This window comes from Hyla sarda, chromosome 6 (genome assembly GCF_029499605.1).
Source record: "Hyla sarda isolate aHylSar1 chromosome 6, aHylSar1.hap1, whole genome shotgun sequence".
NCBI classification, from domain to species: domain Eukaryota; kingdom Metazoa; phylum Chordata; class Amphibia; order Anura; family Hylidae; genus Hyla; species Hyla sarda.
The window spans coordinates 168,307,799-168,325,924 of record NC_079194.1 but is presented as its reverse complement, the minus strand read 5'-3'; the positions used below and the strand labels follow the sequence as shown (position 1 = coordinate 168,325,924).

The following is an 18,126-nucleotide window of genomic DNA, read 5'->3' as shown; positions in this document are numbered from 1 at the left end:
TGCATGCACTGCCCATATACGGTAGTATGTTCGTCCCTGTATTACACTTGGCAATAGATAGAACCTACCATATTGTTCTCTCAAGACTGAATACAACACAGTAAACACCAGCATCTATTTTTATCTATCGTGCCTAAAACCATGGGAACCTATTTCTGCAAATGACATGGGAATTACAGCTGGAAATATGGAAATGTTTGTGTCCTAAAGCCAAAAGATGCAGAGTTCTAGATGAAAACTGTATTTTGGAGGGTGAATAGGATTCCTGATTTGAACTAATATACTTCAATTCAAATAACTTAAAGGGGTTGTCCTATAAATATTAACTCTGTTAGATACCCCAAAATGAGAACATTTTCCATTTGAATTTTTAACTGGATTTAATATAAATGCTCCTGTGGCTAGATCTTGTTATGGTAGCTCTGGTGTTATTTTGATTCCCTTCTTGAACATTCATGTGTCCAGTGCTGGAGGGGAAAGGTCATTCTACTGTACAGTAACTTGCAAAGCAGATTTATTTCAGCATGATCAGGACAAACAACAGGAAGATTTCCTCGCGGGGAGTGGAAAGCTGTTAGACGCAGCTACCAGTGTGGGAGAATACCACAAGCGGCTGAGACTCCCGACAGAGATCTGGAAATTGTGGCTGAACAGTGTAGTTATCCACACGGTGGACATTTAGTTGAATGCAGCAGTGCCTGGTTACATCTTTTGCTTCTTTGTTACTACTGAACAGTAGGATTCAGCAGGCCTGAGTAAGCAACTCAGCACCTGTTAGTTCCTTATCAGGTCACCACTTTAGTGATGGTACCTAATTAAACAACAGGGAGCATTATAGCAAGTTTGTGACACCAACATCTAGACTCAGGAGCAATTTTCAATGATTCCAATTAATAATTGTTCTTTTTTTCCCGATATAACAGAGAATTCATGTTTATTAGGGGGACAACCCCTTTCAGATCGTCACTGTTTTTGGAGGAGAAATTAACATTCTAGAAATAAAATGACATGTCAGAAGTATGAATCTGTGAGGCAAAATGAACTAGGACACCCAGGATCACTAGGATGAAGAGGACTCTGTTTCTATTTTATTTAAAGGAGATCTGCAGCCATAGAAGACTTATTCCCTGCAGATAGGGGATAAGTATCTGATCACGGGGGGTACAACCGCTTGGACCCCCCCACGATCTTCCGTTTGGGGCCCCGGAACTTCCGTATCTCTGCGCAGCTAGTGTTTGTGTCGTCGACTTTACTAAGAGGTTGACAGACACATCAGGTTGACAGACACATTGAGGTTGAGGTTGACAGACACATCAGGGACAGTCAGGAGAATACACAAACATAAAATGACTCACAGGAGACGTCTTCTCTGTTGTCTTTCCTTTTCTTCTTCATCTGGTCCAGACGCCAGGTCTTCTTCCAGCTCAATCTTCCTCTGTAAAGTTCGATGCCTGGACATCATTGGTTCCTCACTTTGCCAGCCGATCCTCATCCTCTGTATGAAGACAACAATCATTATAACCCTACAAGAGACTGTGCTTCCTAAATATAATACTGCCAAACCCTGTGTACCCTGTAAATTATACTGCCAAACATCATGCCCTCTAAAAATAATCCTACCACACACTGGCCCTCATTTACTTAGAAAATCGGGTTGTAAGTCTATGTTGCTATCTTACCCGACTGCTTTTTTCCCCTGATATTCATTATTATGTCTCATCCTGTTTGTCGCACGTGGGTTTTGTTGGTTTTGGTTTCCAACTCCTCTGAGTTGTCGGGAAAAATCCACAACAATTCAACAAATTCGGGTTGGAAACCTTTATAAATACGTGGGAAAGCTCAGAAATGTCGGGTTACGCCCCTTTTTCGGGTTTGGGAGAATCCACATCTGGTCCGTCGGGAAAAAATGTTGCATCGTGTCGCAGACTGGCGCACGATGTCTGCGACATGGCGCAGACAAAGATGCGCCAAAAAAAACGACAAAACAAGTCGGGTTTACAATAGTAAATGAGGGCCACTGTGTCTTCCGTAGTGTGCACAGAGCAGCAGCATCCCATTGAAAACAAGCAAAATTCTGCTGGTGGAAGTTCGTAGTGTGGACGAGCCCTAATTCCCCCAGACCCTTCTGCCCCCCCAGACCCCTAAGTCCTCCTCCAGACTCCTGCTCCCAGAGACCCCCTAAGGCTAGGTTTCCCCCTTTTTTTACCTGCGAAAACACAGAAAAACTGCTACTGCTTTTTCCTGTGTTATGGTAATTTTTTGGCATTTTTTTCTTGTGCTTTTGCCTTCTCTGGAAACTTAGCCTTAGTCCACCCCTGGTCCTTAAAGGGGTACTCCACCCCTAGACATATTATCCCCTATCCAAAGGATAGGGGATAAGATGTCTGATCACGGGGGTCCCGCCGCTGGGGACCCCCGCAATATAGCATGCAACACCCACCTGTATCTGCTTCCGGCAGCGCTGGAGGTTCTGGCTCCCAACCACGGGAACGGAAGATCGTGACGTCACGACCAAACCCCCCCCCCCCCCCCCCGTGTGACGTCACGCTCCGCCCCCTCAATGCAAGTCTATGGGAGGGGGCGTGACAGTTCACCCACAGTGGGTTGCAGTTCCCCTGCATTAGGTTGTAGTCCCCCCACATTACGTTGGCAGTGTCCCCCACAGACATACAGCCTCCAGCCATATACAGTGTATGGCTGGAGATTATGTCTGTGTACTGCCCCACTTCAGTGCTCCGACCACCGCTCCTCTGGTCCGGGGTCATGATCTACTGCTATGGCCTAGAGGCCATAACAGTAGGTCCCAGGACCGGAGGAGCGGTGGTCGGAGCACTGAAGATGATGTGTAGGTAACTTACCATGTGTGCATCCTCGCTGCTCCGCTCCTACGGGCACACGCACGGGACGTCAGTGATGTCCCTGCGTGCGCCAACTCCTGGCGGCCCCTGCGTTTTTAAAGTTAACGTGGGGCCGCAGAAAGGTAACCGGGACATCCTTGTGTCCCGAAAAGATCTTTCAGGACACAGAGATGTCCTGCTGAATATGAGGGGGGGGGAGGGGAATTACAGTATTTATCTGCGTATAACACATCCTGGCATATAACACGTACCCTCATTTTCACAGGAAAATTTGAGGGGAAAAAAATAAATGTAAAATAAATTACTTGGAAGCTCTGAACTATATGCCTCATCATCCCCCCAACTTTGATTCCCTTGATCCTCAGTTTGCCCCCCCCCCCTCCTTCCTCCCCCTTTTATCAGCCCCTGTGTCATATTTACCCCCCGCCTCCTTTCCCGTGTTTTCCCCTGCTCATTATTCCCGCCCGCTCATCACCCCCCCTGCTCATCATTCTCCCCCCATCTCATCATTCCACCCCCTGCTCATCATTCCACCCCCTGCTCATCATTCCACCCCCCTGTTCATCATTCCCTCCCCCTGCTCATCATTCTCCCCCTGCTCATCATTCTCCCCCTGCTCATCATTCCACTCCCCTGCTCATCATTCTTCCCCCCCCCTGCTCATCACTCCCCCCTGCTCATCATTACCCACCTGCTCATCATTACCCCCCCTGCTCATCATTACCCCCCTGCTTATTATTACCCCCCTGCTCATCATTCCCCCCCTGCTCATCATTCCCCCCCCGACAATCATTCCCCCCCAAGCTCATCATTCCCCCCCCCTCTGCCTCATCATCCTACCCCACTCATAATCCTCCCCTGCTCATTGCTCCCCCCTCCTCCTGCTTTTTCTATTTTTCATATTTCCTTACCTGGCCGCGCTCGGCAGGCTCAGGTAATGTGTCTGGTCTTGTGGGCTGTGACGAGTGACGTCTCCTGCGGCTCCTCTGCACGGCGTCAGGGACGTCACTCTTCATTTCCTGCAGCGCTGGGGTGTAATGAAGAAAACTGGGCCCTGTAGTGGCCGCGGCTGCACGAAATGATGAGTGACGTCCCTGACGCCGTGCAGAGGAGCCGCAGGAGACGTCACTTGTCACAGCCCACATGACCCGACGCATTACCTGAGCCTGCCGAGAGCGTCCAGGTAAGGAAATATGAAATATAGAAAAAGCAGGAGGAGCCGCCGCTGGTCACTGTTTTAAAGTGTCCGCGGCCAGGCTATGGGCGGTGGCCCAGATCCGCTACTGAGCAGCCCGCAGGGATGTTCCGAATGTGACGGGGCCCCCTACGGGCACGGGTCCCGGAGCAGGTGCTGCAGGAGCGCCAATGATGAACCGGCCCTGCCCGACACACTTCCTGCATGAGGAGAGCCGCAGCAGAGCCAGGCCCCATACAGCAGGTCGCGGGGGGGGGGGGTTTGGGGGTCCAGCAACCGGACACCCTGCGATCAGACACTTATCCTCTATCCTGCAAACAGGGGATAAGTGTTCTATGGCTGCAGTACTCCTTTAAGCTTTTAGCTCAAAGTTCTACTCTGCCACCGGCTTGACTAGAAGTCTAGTTTGCAGACAGTAGCAGTTATTAAACATTTGGTCATTAAAGGAGTACTCCAGGATAGAGGGGTTTTTCGGAAAATTACTATTGTTTCCGGTTTAAAAAAATAAACATGCTTACTTACCACTGCTCCTCCAGATGCCTCTGTTGTCTCGCTGCAGTCCCTGATGCACTACTCTTCCGGATTCCCTATGGTCAATGGGTCATGCTGCAATTCAGTGAATCGTTGGACCATGTTGGCCAGTGTATGGCTGAGCAGCAATCTGGGGTACTGAACCCTGGCACCAAAAAGAAGACTGGGCTGGTAAAACACCTGTGCACTAGGGAGGGATTCTCAACTTTGCCTGTGCCTCCTTCTAGAACGAACTCTTGTGAAATTAAACAGCAGCTGTATATTTGGGCCTGTGAGCTACGTGTGACTGGATTAGCATGCTGCAGAACTAGTGGGTTATTTCTGCTTCAAAATAATTAGTTTAAAAAATCCAGTTGGTATTAAAAAGAATTATTAAAAAGCAGAACACAAAATCACAGTGCAGAGAAACAAATAATTTGTCATATAAATTGGAAACAAGATCGAGCTGCAAAGTTCAGGACAATTTGTTCCAAACCATGTACAGAAGAAATGTTAGGATTAGCAATGGTCGATAGAGCGCATTCTCAGTATGAAATACATTTTTATTAAATGCTGATGCCTTGCCAGGAGTATTTTAATCCTCACATTTTGGCTTGTAAATGCAACCATTTAAATGGGAAACCACATATATGAATGGGCAATACCCAGCAATGTCTGAACGGGTCCATGCATCCATGTACTGCCCTCAGGGCCCCAAACCAAGCAGATTTGAGTTGTTATACCAAATATTTGTAATGCACAGCAATCATTGGATAAATTGGTTGATGTGGCCAATTTATGATTTTTTTCCCCCACTTTTTTTCATACATAGCCAACATACAGCTGGTAATAAATAAGGAAATTCAGCTACGTGGAATGGCACCTACTGCCATTTGTAACATTCCAAACGGTTTTGCCTACTGTACCACTTTGCTTTGGCTTTGGGCCAAAATTGGTAGCAGTGTTCCCCTGGTTTTCACACTTTAGCCAGGATGCAGAAGCTGGACTGAAGATCACTACTGCAAGAGTGCCAGCAGTGGCAGCAGGCCAGGCAGGTCGGAATGACCCGCTACCAAGCACTGGGGATATAGGAAGGTGGGTCAAGCTGACGCTATAGATGGTATTAGCACAGCACAAGAGTATGATGAAGCAGAGCAGACTTGGTGTTATAGCTGAGCCGAAGCTATTAGAACAGCAGAGCTAAGGAGCTCAGATGCAGCTGGGTGGAGCAGGCTTGATTAGCAGACAGAGGCATAGTCGTCATTCCAGGTCATGCACTGGAGAATCAGGAAGGCACCAGCAGGATCAGACAGTGGCAAGTAACAAGCTTGGGCCAGGAACACAGAAACACAGAAGATAAAAAAAAAAAAGCAGCAAATAACCTTATTAGTAGAAATTCTACGGTACATTTTTGCTCAAGCACCACAGGAAAGGAAGAGTGCTATTATATAGGTGGTGCCTAGTAGGGACTCAAGGAGGACAGAAATCAGGGACACACACCAAGCCTTAAAGAAACAGCATTCACACTAATGAGGCTCTTTGGGGTGCACCAGAAAATGTTGCTGCCTGTGAAAGTACTGAAAATGATGTATGAAGTCTGCAGAGGGGAGGAGGAAATGAGCATGTGGCTCGGTCGAGGTAAACGGGACATGCTGCATACTGCCAACTGCCAGCATTACACCAATAGTTCGCCAGTGTGGGGTATGAGTAGGGTATATTGAGTTCCTTATATTGTGTATGTATGTTTATTTATACAGACTGTTATTTTATTGCAAATTGCATTTTAATACTGGTTATGTTCACTTATGCAATGCCTTGCAGTTGACTTACTAAGGATGCACAGTATGGTGGAGAGAAAACCCCAGCCCTGGTAACCATGCTTCTGGGTTGTGTGGCTCAACAGATAGCAAGACACTTGTGACAAGAGGCAGCCTGGTTGGGTAATAAAAACTGCACATTTCCTGACAAGACACTATGGCAAAGTTTTATCAAACCTTGTGTACGGGAACAGTGCAGCAGTTGCCCACAGCAACCAATCGGATTCCAGCTTTTATACTTCAGAGGATTTATAAAAAAATGTAACTGGAATTTGATTGCTTCATATGGGCAACTGCTTCACTGTTTCATTACACAAGGTTGGATATGTGAGATGACTTGTTGTGAGATGTGAGATGACTTGTTGTTGCCTGGGCTAAGACTGTGAAAGAGACAATATGCAACCATCGAACAGGACCAGTTACCATGTGGGGGATATGATTGTGGAAATAACAGTATGTTGGCAGAGAGACCAGACTGACTAGTGAGAGGTGTAAGAAAAAAAATGATTTTACCCAACTCTTACTATGCCATGGCTGCCATCCTGTTTCTCGGTCTATAAGAAATGTGCTTCAATACTGACAACTGACAAGCATTGTTGTAACCACCAAGCTTGTTGCCTCTCTGTGGGTAAGAGTTGTGTGCCAGTTGCAAAAATCCAAATTTCTGTCTCATGTTATTTACTACTATTTCAGCTGGGGTTTCACCACCATACCTCGGCCCCTTGGCAAGGGTTCCCATCCAACACCCAGGGCCGCCATCAGGGGGGTACAGCCAGTACCCCAGTAAGGGGCCTGGTCCCCTAGGGGGGCCGGCCGTCCCGGCACTTTTTTTTCCAGTGAGTGACAAGAAGTTAAGAAGAGACGGAACGGAGGAGCAGCTAGGAAGACGCCCGACTAACTGCCTGGCCAGAAAGGTAAATGCAGCAGGCTGCCTTCAATACTTTTCATTCATAGCGTAACGAAGGCATATGATTATAGAAGCGCTGTGGGGGCCAGACATATAGATATATGTCTGACCCCAGCAGTGCATCTATATACAGATGGAATATGAGGGAGACGTGCACATCCTCTGTTTTCTGCTCTGTGTTCTTTCTCCCTTCTCCCGGGCAGACCTGCATCCTCCGAAGGCAGAGCAGGGAGAGGGGAGATGAGGGAAGCATGTACCTCCTCTCTCCCCCTGCTCTGCCTTCCCTCTGCCCTCCCACCCAGCTCTAGCTTTGGAAATCTTCCGAGAGCTGAGGGGAGGAGCGGAGGTAAGTCTGCATGGAGCGCAAATTTCCATCTCACACCGGCCAGAGTTTAGTGCAGAGATACGGAGCGCAGGAGAAAGCAGCTCCGCACCTCTGCAATAGAAAGCACGATCACAGTGGATGTCAGGAATGATGCCCGCTGTGATATGTCCTTAACTACAGGTACTAATACTCCCAACATGGAGCACACTCTGCTCCATGCTGGGAGTTGTGCATTAATAGACAGATCACAGCGAGTGTGGCACTGTAAGCCTAGAATTCCACTGAGGTTTTGCACTGCGTTTTTTTAGGCTTAAAAACGCCAAAAAAAAACGCCACTGTTTTTCTCTGCGTTTTGGCGTTTTTCTGGTGTTTTCACCTTTGTGTGGAATTTGCCTTTTTTGGCCCCTTTGGTGTTTTTTTTTTCCAAATTTGTTGGGTACCAAAAAAAAAAAAAAGGATGTAGTAGGGATGGAAAAAATGTATTTAAAGAAATTTTTATTTTTTATAACAAATTTTTAATACATTTTTACTAAAGTGTGAGCGGGTGTGTGTGTGTTTAACTTATTTTTTTTCAAAATTTTTTACATTTTTAAGGTAGTACTACACTCCCAGCAGGGATCAGACTGTTCCATGATGGGAGTAGTAGTACCTGTACTAATAGACATGTCGCTCCGGGTGTCAATCGTGACACCCGATGCGATTGTCCATAATATAGCAGAGATGCGGAGCAGCTCTATACAGCGCTCACATCTCTGCACTATACTCTGGCCAGTGATGTGAATAGAACATCACTCATTTATATTTTCCGGGCCGAGAGTGGTGATTGGCCGGAAGGTTGCAGCCAATCACAGCTCTCAGAGGGATATATGAATGAGTGATGTTCTATTCATATCATAGCATGCAGAAGGAATAACGGGGACGTCACTCACCGGGATGCGGTACAAAACTTCTTTATTTCAACAGTGCAGACATAGGGGCAGCACGGACATCCAGAGCCCCAGCTTGATCAAGCTGTGGCTCTGGATGTCCGTGCTGCCCGTATATCTGCACTGTTGAAATAAAGAAGTTTTGTACCGCATTCCGGTGAGTGACGTCCCCGTTATTCCTTCTACATGCTATGAATGGAAACTTTGCTCCGAGGGACTGGGAACCCGAAGGTTAGCGGTATTTGATGTGTATGACTGCTATTGCTAGTTGAACGCCATGCAGGCCAGCATAGTGAGTAGCTGACTTCAGAAGCTTTACAGAGGTAGCGGTGCCAGCTTGTCTCTCACACCTGTTCTATTCATATCACTGTCCGGTGTGTGGTGGAAACCTGCGTTATACACACTTATATAACTCAGCCTTGGTTGAGAAACACTAGTATACACACATAACAGGGACTACAACTTCCAGCATGTGTCATTCAGGGTCCCCCCCCCCCCCCCACCCTTCACACCTAGAAATCATCCCCAGTCCGAGATTTATTTCCCTGCAGTCTATACATCCCCAGCCCGTGCAATTTGTCATCCTCTTGTTCTGTTCAGTGAACAGGCAGAGCAGGGGAGGGGAAATGAGGGGGACGTGTGCATCCTCTCTCCCCTGCTCTGTCTTCTATCTCCTGTGCAGACCTGCATCCTCCGAAGGCAGAGCAGGGAGAGGGGAAATGAGGGTGGCATGTACCTCCTCTCTCCCCCTGCTCTGCCTTCCCTCTGCCCTCCCACCCAGCTCTAGCTTCGGAAATCTTCGGAGAGCTGAGGGGAGGAGCGGAGGCAAGTTTGCATGGGTCGTAAATTTCCATCTCACACCGGCCGGAGTACAGAGCAGAGATGCGGAGCGCAGGAGAAAGCCGCTTCGCATCTCTGCAATAGATAGGACGATCACAGCGGATGTCAGGAGTGATACCCGCTGTGATCTGTCCTTTAACTTCAGGTACTACTACTCCCAACATGGAGCACACTTTTCTCCATGCTGGGAGTTGTGCATTATTAGACAGATCGCAGTGAGTGTCACTTCTGACACCCACTGTGATCCTCTTGTATAATGTATAGATGCAGCCGGCCGCTCTTCTATGGTCCCCTGCACTGCCGTATATATATACACATATTCATACTTCCCACAGAGAGCTGTGATTGGCTGGAACCATCTGGAAAATCATAGCTCTCTGCGGGAAGTATGAATAGGTGTATATATATATATATATATATATATATATATATATATATATACGGCAGTGCAGGGGACCATAGAAGAACGTCCGCCGCATCTTTACAGGAGGATCGCAACAGAACCCAGGGCCGATCTGTCAATTAGTACAGGTACTACAACAGTGTGTGTTCATGCTGGGAGTACTACCTAAAAAATAAATTAAAAAAAGTAAAAAACACGCACTACATTTTTATTATTGTCGCCTACATTTTTTGTGCCCTTCCCGCCCACATAAATTGATCCCTGTTTAAAAATTAAAGGACATCTGCAGCGTGATTAACACTTATCCCCTATCCACAGGATAGGGGATAAGTGTTTGATCGCGCGGGGGTCCGACCGCTGGGACCCCCCTGTGATCTCCTGTACGGGGCCGCGACTGTCCCGTGCAGGGGGCGTGCCGGCCGCAGCATGACGTTGCAGCCAGCACGCCTCCTCCATACATCTCTATGGGAGAGGCAGGGAGGTAGCGTTCGTGCCTCCCCGCCTCCCCCATAGAACTGTATGGGGACGGGTAGGAGACGGGGCGTCACCGTCGACCTCTAGGTCGACGCTACGGGCCTTAGCGCTCCCGTAAGGGAGATCGCGGGGGGTCCCAGCGGTCGGACCCCCGCAATCAAACACTTATCCCCTATCCTGTGGATAGGGGGATAAGTGTCATACCGCTGCAGTTGTCCTTTAATAAAAATGTTGTTATATAAAAGATACATTTCATTAAATACAATTTTTTCCATCACTACTGTATCTTTTTTATTATTTATTTTTAATGGTACCCTTTGAAATTTTTATAAAAAAAAAGGTATCTCCATCACTTTTTTGGATCGTTAAAGTCCAAAAAAGAATAAAAACCGCCGGCAAAAACACCAAAGTTAAAACCAACACGGTGTTTTTCTTGGCGTTTTTGCTGTCACATACACTTCTACGGGGGGGGGGGGGGGGAACGCCATGATTTCTGTGCAAAAAACGCCAAAAGTTTTGAAAAACCAGCCTCTGAGCCCAAAATTGCTGAAAAACGCCAAAAGGATTTAAAAGACGCCAAACTGAAAAACGCCAAGTCGATCTGGCATTTTGCAGTTTACTATTGACTTGCAGCTAACATCTGGACGCGGCGTTTTTTCGCAGAAAAAACGCTGTGTGGGAAAATTGGTGTTATTTACGGCGTTTTTGCAAAAAAAAAATCCTCAGTGGAATTCCAGCCTAAAGAGGGGGAGGGGGCGGGGGGCACTGTTGAATTCTGAATGGAATTGTTAATGGGAATTCTGAACAAATGCTATCTTGGACAGGCACTGTTTATAGGTGCAATGTGTCTGACACTGTTTATGGTGGCATTGTCTGGGAGTACATTGGGATACTGTGACTGCCACAGTTTATATGAGCCCTCTGGTAGTTTTTGGGCATACTGTGGGCGACACAGTTTATGGTGGCACTAGCTGGTCACGCTTTAGTAATGTCTATAGGGCAGTTTTCCCAACTAGAGTGCCCCCAGCTGTTGCAAAACTACAACTCCCAGCATGACCGGACAGCCTTCGGCTGTCCGGGCATGCTGGGAGTTGTAGTTTTGCAACAGCTGGAGGCACCCTGGTTGGGAAACACTGCTGTAGGAAATAAGTAACCGCGTCATGGCCCAATCCCTCGAATTCGGAAGAATCACGAAACACAGCATTTCACCTCACAAACTGCTGTAGTGACGTGATGTCCGAGTCTCACAAGTTAGATTCTTCAGCTCAACAAAATAAAAATATATAAATTATCTATGAAAAAGGGAGGAAAATTCAACGTTACCTCATGACGTTACCTTATGACGTCACCTACCCGGTAAGCGGCCTGGGGAATCACAACGATGCATTCCAAGAAGCTCTGTTCTGCCGCTAGGTGGCGCGCTCCGCCAGGTAATGATTCCTGCGTTCACATTCTATGACTACTGTGCGCGCATACTATGACCGGATTTTACGTCATTATTTTATTGTTTTATATTCATTTACAAGCAGGACGAACTGAGTAATGTGCCTTTTCCTGTAGAGAGATAGCAACCACTAGCGAAGTGCATTAACATACAGACATCCCGATGTCCTGTCCGTGCAGCAGAACAAAACTCATAGATAAATAAAAAATAATTTATCATGTGATATTAGAAAAAAATATTGTGTCAGTGACAAAAATAAATTACAGACAAAAGCACTAACAGAAAAAGAAGAGGAGGAAAAAAAAAAAAAAAGGCACCGCTGGGATTCGAACCCAGGATCTCCTGTTTACTAGACAGGCGCTTTAACCATCTAAGCCACGGCGCCGCACGGTGGGTCAGGCTCAAAATAGAAACCCTTCGTGATATAGGAGCACAACAGTGACACGCAGCAAAAACATGATTTTGCACATATTATTAAATTAAATATTTTTTTTTTATTATTCATCAATTTTAGAAGCATTAAGTATTTATGTCCTTTTCTTATATTTTCACTGAATATAATAATTATATATATATTTATTAAATAATAAACAATGTTTATGTTTTACAGGATTTGGCTCCATTATCACCTGATAGTTCCCTATCCATCCTCATGGTGCATTTGCGCTGTCACAGTAACATGCGGCTGAGTGGAAGCCTCCAGTCCTGCCATGATTGTATTCCTGTTACACCCTACTAAAGGCAGGTACAAGCGGTCAAGGGATTGCATATTCAAGTCTCCCTATGGGAACTAAAAGTATGGTTTAACCCTTTAGGGACTCAGCCCTTTTCCACCTTAAAGGGGTTCTCCGGTGCTTAGACATCTTATCCCCTATCCAAAGGATAGGGGATAAGATGCCTGATCGTGGGAGTCCCGCCGCTGGGGACCCCCGTGATCTTGCACGCGGCACCCCATTTGTAATCAGTCCCAGGAGCGTGTTCACTCCGGGTCTGATTACCAACAACCACAGGGCCGGCGGCGTGTGACGTCACGCTCCGCCCCTCAATGCAAGCCTACGGGAGGGGGCGTGATAGCTGTCACGCCCCCTCCCATGGGCTTGCATTGAGGGGCGGAGCGTGACATCACACGGGGCGGGGGCGTGACGTCACACGCTGCCAGCCCTGTGGTCGTCGGTAATCGGACCCGGAGCAAACACGCTCCGGGGACTGATTACAAACGGGGTGCCGCGTGCAAGATCCCTGGGGTCCCCAGCGGCGGGACTCCTGCGATCAGGCATCTTATCCCCTATCCTTTGGATAGGGGATAAGATGTCTAAGCACCGCGAGTACCCCTTTAACCCCTTAAGGACCCAGGACGTACTAGAACGTCCTGGCACCCTGGGCTTTAACCCCTTAAGGACCAACCCAAATAAACCTGTACGCCCCTGAAAGACCAGGCCTGTTTTTTCAAATCGGGGATGTCTGTCTTTATTAGAGAATAACTCTGGTAACGTTTTGCCAATCACGATAATTCTGACATTGTTTTTTTGTCACAAGTTGTCCTTCATGTACATAGTAAAAGTAAGCCGATATCATTTGTAGTTTTTTTTTATAAGGCAAAAAATCATGAAATTTTTACAAAAAATTACGATTTTTTGCTATTTTAACACTAATTGGTTGCATATATTTATACATACTGACCAAATAGTTTATGAAATTTATACTTTCAGATGTCTACTTTATTTTGACGTCATTTTTTTTTGTTTTTAATTAACATTTTAAATTAGTTAGAAGCCTAACAATTTAACTTGAAATTTAGAAAATTTTGAAAATTTGAAAAGTACATCTTTTTTTGTGTGCTATGCAAGGTTTGCAGAAATTAAAAGGTAGTAGAACATAGGAACACCCCCCCCAAATGACCCCATTTTAAAAACTAGACCCCTTAAGGTATTCGCTAGGGGGTACAGTGAGTATTTTAACACCATAGTTTTTTGGCAGGAATTATTACAAAGTCAGTGTTAAAAATTCGAAATTTGCAATTTTTCACAAATGCATCATTTGGGGGGGGATATTTTTTGTACATCACTTCTGATATTGAAAGAAATGCACCCTATATTTTATTTAGCTGCTTGTCCCATGTTCGGAAATACCCCCGCTTTGGCCATATATGGTTCCTTGGCCGCGTGGTAGGACTCAGAAGGAGAGGAGCGCCATTTGGCTTTCAGGGCAGAACAGTACCCCCACCCCCACAAGTGACCCCATTTATATACCGCACCCCTACAAGTTATTGGCTGCACCAGGGACCTCTCTGATTGGTCCTTGGTCGGCTGGCGGTATAACGTGTCTGTCTGTGACAGTTAAGGCTCCTGATGGATATATCCGCCATGTTGTGGGAATAAGCACCCGCTCATGGCGAATATATCCATCACTGCTGCGGCTGGGTAGCTCAGTGTGTCCGCTCATGACTGCCGGCGGGAAATCCGCCGCTATGAGTGGACACACAAAGCTACCCAGCCGCAGCAGCGAGCTCATTACCGTGACTGCTGCATAATGTGTAGGATCACATGGTGGACATCCGCAGCATATTACATGCTGCGGATGTCCGCCAATGCGATCCTACACATTATGCATTTTTTTTAATTAGATTCATTTAATAAATGTATTTTTAATATATATATATATATATATATATATATATATAATATATATATATATTTTTTTTTTTACACTTTTACTACATTTTTATTTATTTTTACACTTTTATTTTATTTATTTATTTTTACACTTTTTAATGCTTTGGAATACTTAGTATTCCAAAGCATTATAGTTATATGCTGCCTGCCAGTTTTCACTAGCAGGCAGCATATTAGGACGTGCCTCTGGCACGTCCTTTCAGGCAATACCCAGGGCAGACCTGGGGGTCTTTGTAGGACCCCCGGCTGCCCAGGTATGCAGCAGCACCCCGCGATCGCGCTGCGGGGTGCTGCAGAGGAGACCCTCCCTCTGTCAGAACTCCTTACAGCGCGCGGTCACTTCTGACCGCGGCTGTAAGGGTTAAACTGCCGGGAGTGAAGTGAACTTCACTCCCGGCAGTGCGGCAGGCCCCGGCCAGCCGCGTATTACACGCAGCACCCCGCGATCGCGATGCGGGGTGCTGCAGGAGTGACAGAGGGAGCTCCCTCCCTCTGTCATAACACTTACAGCCCGTGGTCACTTCCGACCGCGGCTGTAAGGGTTAAAACTGCCGGGACCGAAGTTTACTTCGGTCCTGGCAGTGCAGCAGGGTCCCGGCTGTGTGATACAGCCGAGTCCCTGCCGCGATCTCGTGGGTGCACTGGGCAGCACCCACGAGAAGAATGGACGAGTATAGACGTCCAGGTGCGGGAATGCCCGCCAACCTGGACGTCTATACTCGTCCGTGGTCGTTATCGTGTTAAGGACCCAGGACGTACTAGTACTGTTTCTCCGGTCTCTGCTGCGCGCCGAGCAGAGATCGGAAGCGGATGCCTGCTGAAATGCTTCAGCATGCATCCAGGGCAAACGCCGAGGGGGGCCATGTCTGCCCCCCATGTTGGCGATCGTCGCAAATCGCGAGGGAAATCGCCCCTGCGATCTGCGGCGTTACCGGGCTGATCGGGTCTCTGGGACCCGACCGCCCGGTAATTTTGCATGATCCCGGTTGTCACAGACAGCCAGGACCATGGTGAAGGCTAGGAGCGAGGTGGCAAGCCTGCCACCTCCTCCTATCCCCAGCGATTCCTCGATTAGCTAACTGACCAATCGCAAGGGGGGGGGGGGGGGCGGTTACTTCCTCCCGCCCTGCCCGGCCCCTGGAAGTCCGGAGAGAACGGGAGGAAGACCGGAGGACGCGGTGGGGGACAGGGGAGTGCTGGGGCCCGGCCCCGTTACTTACCTTTTCCCTGAAGACCCGGATCCCGGTGGCGGAGACGGCGGCGGTGGCGACAGGTGAGTGGATCTTCGGCGGCGGTGCGGGACCTTTGCAGCAGTCCAGACCGCCGTAAAGCGATCTGGACTGCTCCATCTGGTCCCCTTACACTACAACTCCCTGCATGCCCAGACAGCCCTTGGCATCCCGGCATGCTGGAAGTTGCAGTTTTGCAACATCTGGCCCTTCAGATGTTGCAGAACTACAACTCTCAGCATGCCTGGACAGTTTTGGCATACTTGGGGTTGTAGTTTTGCAACATCTGGAAGGGCACAGATTGGGAACCACTGTATTAGTGGTCTGCAAACTGTAGTCCTCCAGATGTTGCAAAACTACAACTCCAAGCATGCTGGGAGTTGTAGTTCGGCAACATCTGGCACTAAAGATGTTGCCGAACTACTACTTCCAGCATGCCTGAGAATGTTTGGGAGTAGTGATTTTGCAACAACTGGAGGCACACTGGTTGGGAAACATTGTCTGTTTCCTAACTCAGTGTTTTCCAACCTGTGTGCCTCCAGCTGTTGCAAAACTATAACTACCAGCATGCACTGATAGACTGTGCATGCTGGGAGTTGTAGTTTTGCAACAGCTGGAGGTCCCCCCCTGTGAATGTACAGGGTACATTCACATGGGCAGGGGGCTTACAGTGAGTATCAGGCTGCAAGTTTGCGATGCAGCAAATTTTGCGCGGCAGCTCAAACTCGCAGCGGAAAACTTGCTGTAATCCCCGGCCCGTGTGACTGTACCCTAAAAACACTACACTACACTAACACAAAATAAAATAAAAAGTAAAAAACACTACATATACACATACCCCTACACAGCCCCCCTCCCCACTGTTTCCAAAATGGAGCCTCCAGCTGTTGCAAAACAACAACTCCCAGTATTGCCGGACAGCCCAAGACTGACTGTCCAAGCATGCTGGGAGTTTTGCAACAGCTGGAGGCACCCTGCTTGGGAATCACTGGCGTAGAATACCCCTATGTCCACCCCTATGCAAATCCCTAATTCAGGCTTCAAATGCACATGGCGCTCTCTCACTTCCAAGCCCTGTGGTATTTCAAGGCAACAGATTTGTAAATTAGAGATAAATGGAAATGTGTGTTTGGCTAAGATGGGCAGGAGACCTGACACTACCTGCCATAGATGCGGAGCAGAAGGTGCAGACTTTCTGCACTTGATGTGGTCCTGCAGATTTCTTAGTTCATATTGGGCTGATGTCGTGCGATTTGTTAGTTCTTTGACCCGTCGCCCTGTGCTCCTGTCCCTCAAGGTTTGTCTCTTGGGTATAATAGATGAAGAACATTGGTCCCCTCTGGAAATGACGTTTCTCAGGGAAGTGTTGTTCTTAGCTCGCAAGGCCATAGCCCTGCGATGGATGGACCCGAGAACCCCAACTATCTCTGGCTGGAAAGCTCTGGTTAACGTTTCAGTGAATTATGAGTATGTAGTTTATAAGAATCGTAAAAACCCCTCTAAGTTCTACAAAATTTGGTCGGCTTGGTGCGCTTCTCCTCAGGCAAACTCTAGGGCCTCTCGCTTCCTGGCTATTAGAGACCAGTTAACCACGTGATTCTATTTCACTTTAAGGTCTCCTCACCCTCATGTAGGTAATATCTGGCTGTGCTATTGCCTGAGCATTTTCTCCTTTCCCCACCATCTACGCCCCCCACCCCCTTCTCCCCTTTTTTCCCTTCAGATCGGGCAATCGTTCAGTGTTTGTCTTTTTGTCTTTCCATGTTTGTGTGTCTTGTCTCTTGTTAGTCATGGTTCCCACTGAAAGTGGTTGGTTACTTTTACTGTGTTATTTTTTATTGATAATTCTTCATTACTGTGCATACTAATCTGTGTAGACAGCTCACTCAGAATCCTGTCGTGCCGTTGAGACTTGCTTATCTCCTATTTCTGATGTTGTTTATTGAAAATGACTCTGTTTAAATATGCACATTACAATAAAGACAGTTTAAAAAAAATGGAAATGTGTGTGCAGCTCACAACCTTGCATCGGAGGTTAAATTGTGGTTGACAAATCGGTCCCCACCGACTGAGTAAAATAAAATTAGAAACAACATTTCAACCACCCCTCAAGGATACCACCCTACTGGGTGCACAGTGAAAAAATGGTTTGAAGACAGTTTGTTTGAACAATGCAGAAAATATTTATTAAAATACAATTAAAATGATTTAATTAAAAAACATTTGAACAGAGCAATATTGAATATAGTTGATTACCATAGGGCCCTAATGATATATATTCATAGTGATATATGAGGCACTGCAGTTTTGAATAATGGCCGACTATCTGGATTGTACTGTTTAACCAGCAATTTGTATATCTGGTTGTAAAGTCCTTTGAGTGGATTGGACTAAAAATGCCTGTAGTCTCTATGGAGATGAATAATGCTCACCGTGTCCGCTGGTCCCGTACTGCGACGGGCCGAAAATGATGGGAGTAGCAGTTCTACTTCACAAGCAGAGCGTTGCTTACTGAGGAAGGGGTCT

The 18,126-nt window shown here is 47.1% G+C and overlaps 1 protein-coding gene and 1 non-coding gene across 3 annotated transcripts in view; both read right to left on the bottom strand.

Moving 5' to 3' along the window:
• The window catches only part of LRP3 (LDL receptor related protein 3), a 156,301-nt gene extending 144,708 nt beyond the window's left edge, over window positions 1-11,593 (bottom strand). Inside the window, exons 1-2 of one of the 2 annotated variants that reach the window (XM_056525774.1) lie at window positions 4,576-4,717; window positions 1,356-1,495 (exon numbers count right to left, since the gene is read on the bottom strand). In XM_056525774.1, the coding sequence (XP_056381749.1) occupies window positions 1,356-1,395 (40 nt within the window). In that variant the 5' untranslated portion in view covers window positions 1,396-1,495; window positions 4,576-4,717. Of the gene's footprint in view, window positions 1-1,355; window positions 1,496-4,575; window positions 4,718-11,578 lie in introns of those variants that run through there. The other variant, XM_056525776.1, reaches the window with a different exon arrangement.
• Window positions 11,594-12,010: 417 nt separating this feature from the next.
• Window positions 12,011-12,084, bottom strand: TRNAT-AGU (transfer RNA threonine (anticodon AGU)). Its single transcript has one exon. It is a non-coding gene; the product is annotated as a tRNA-Thr (tRNA).
• Window positions 12,085-18,126: the final 6,042 nt, after the last annotated feature.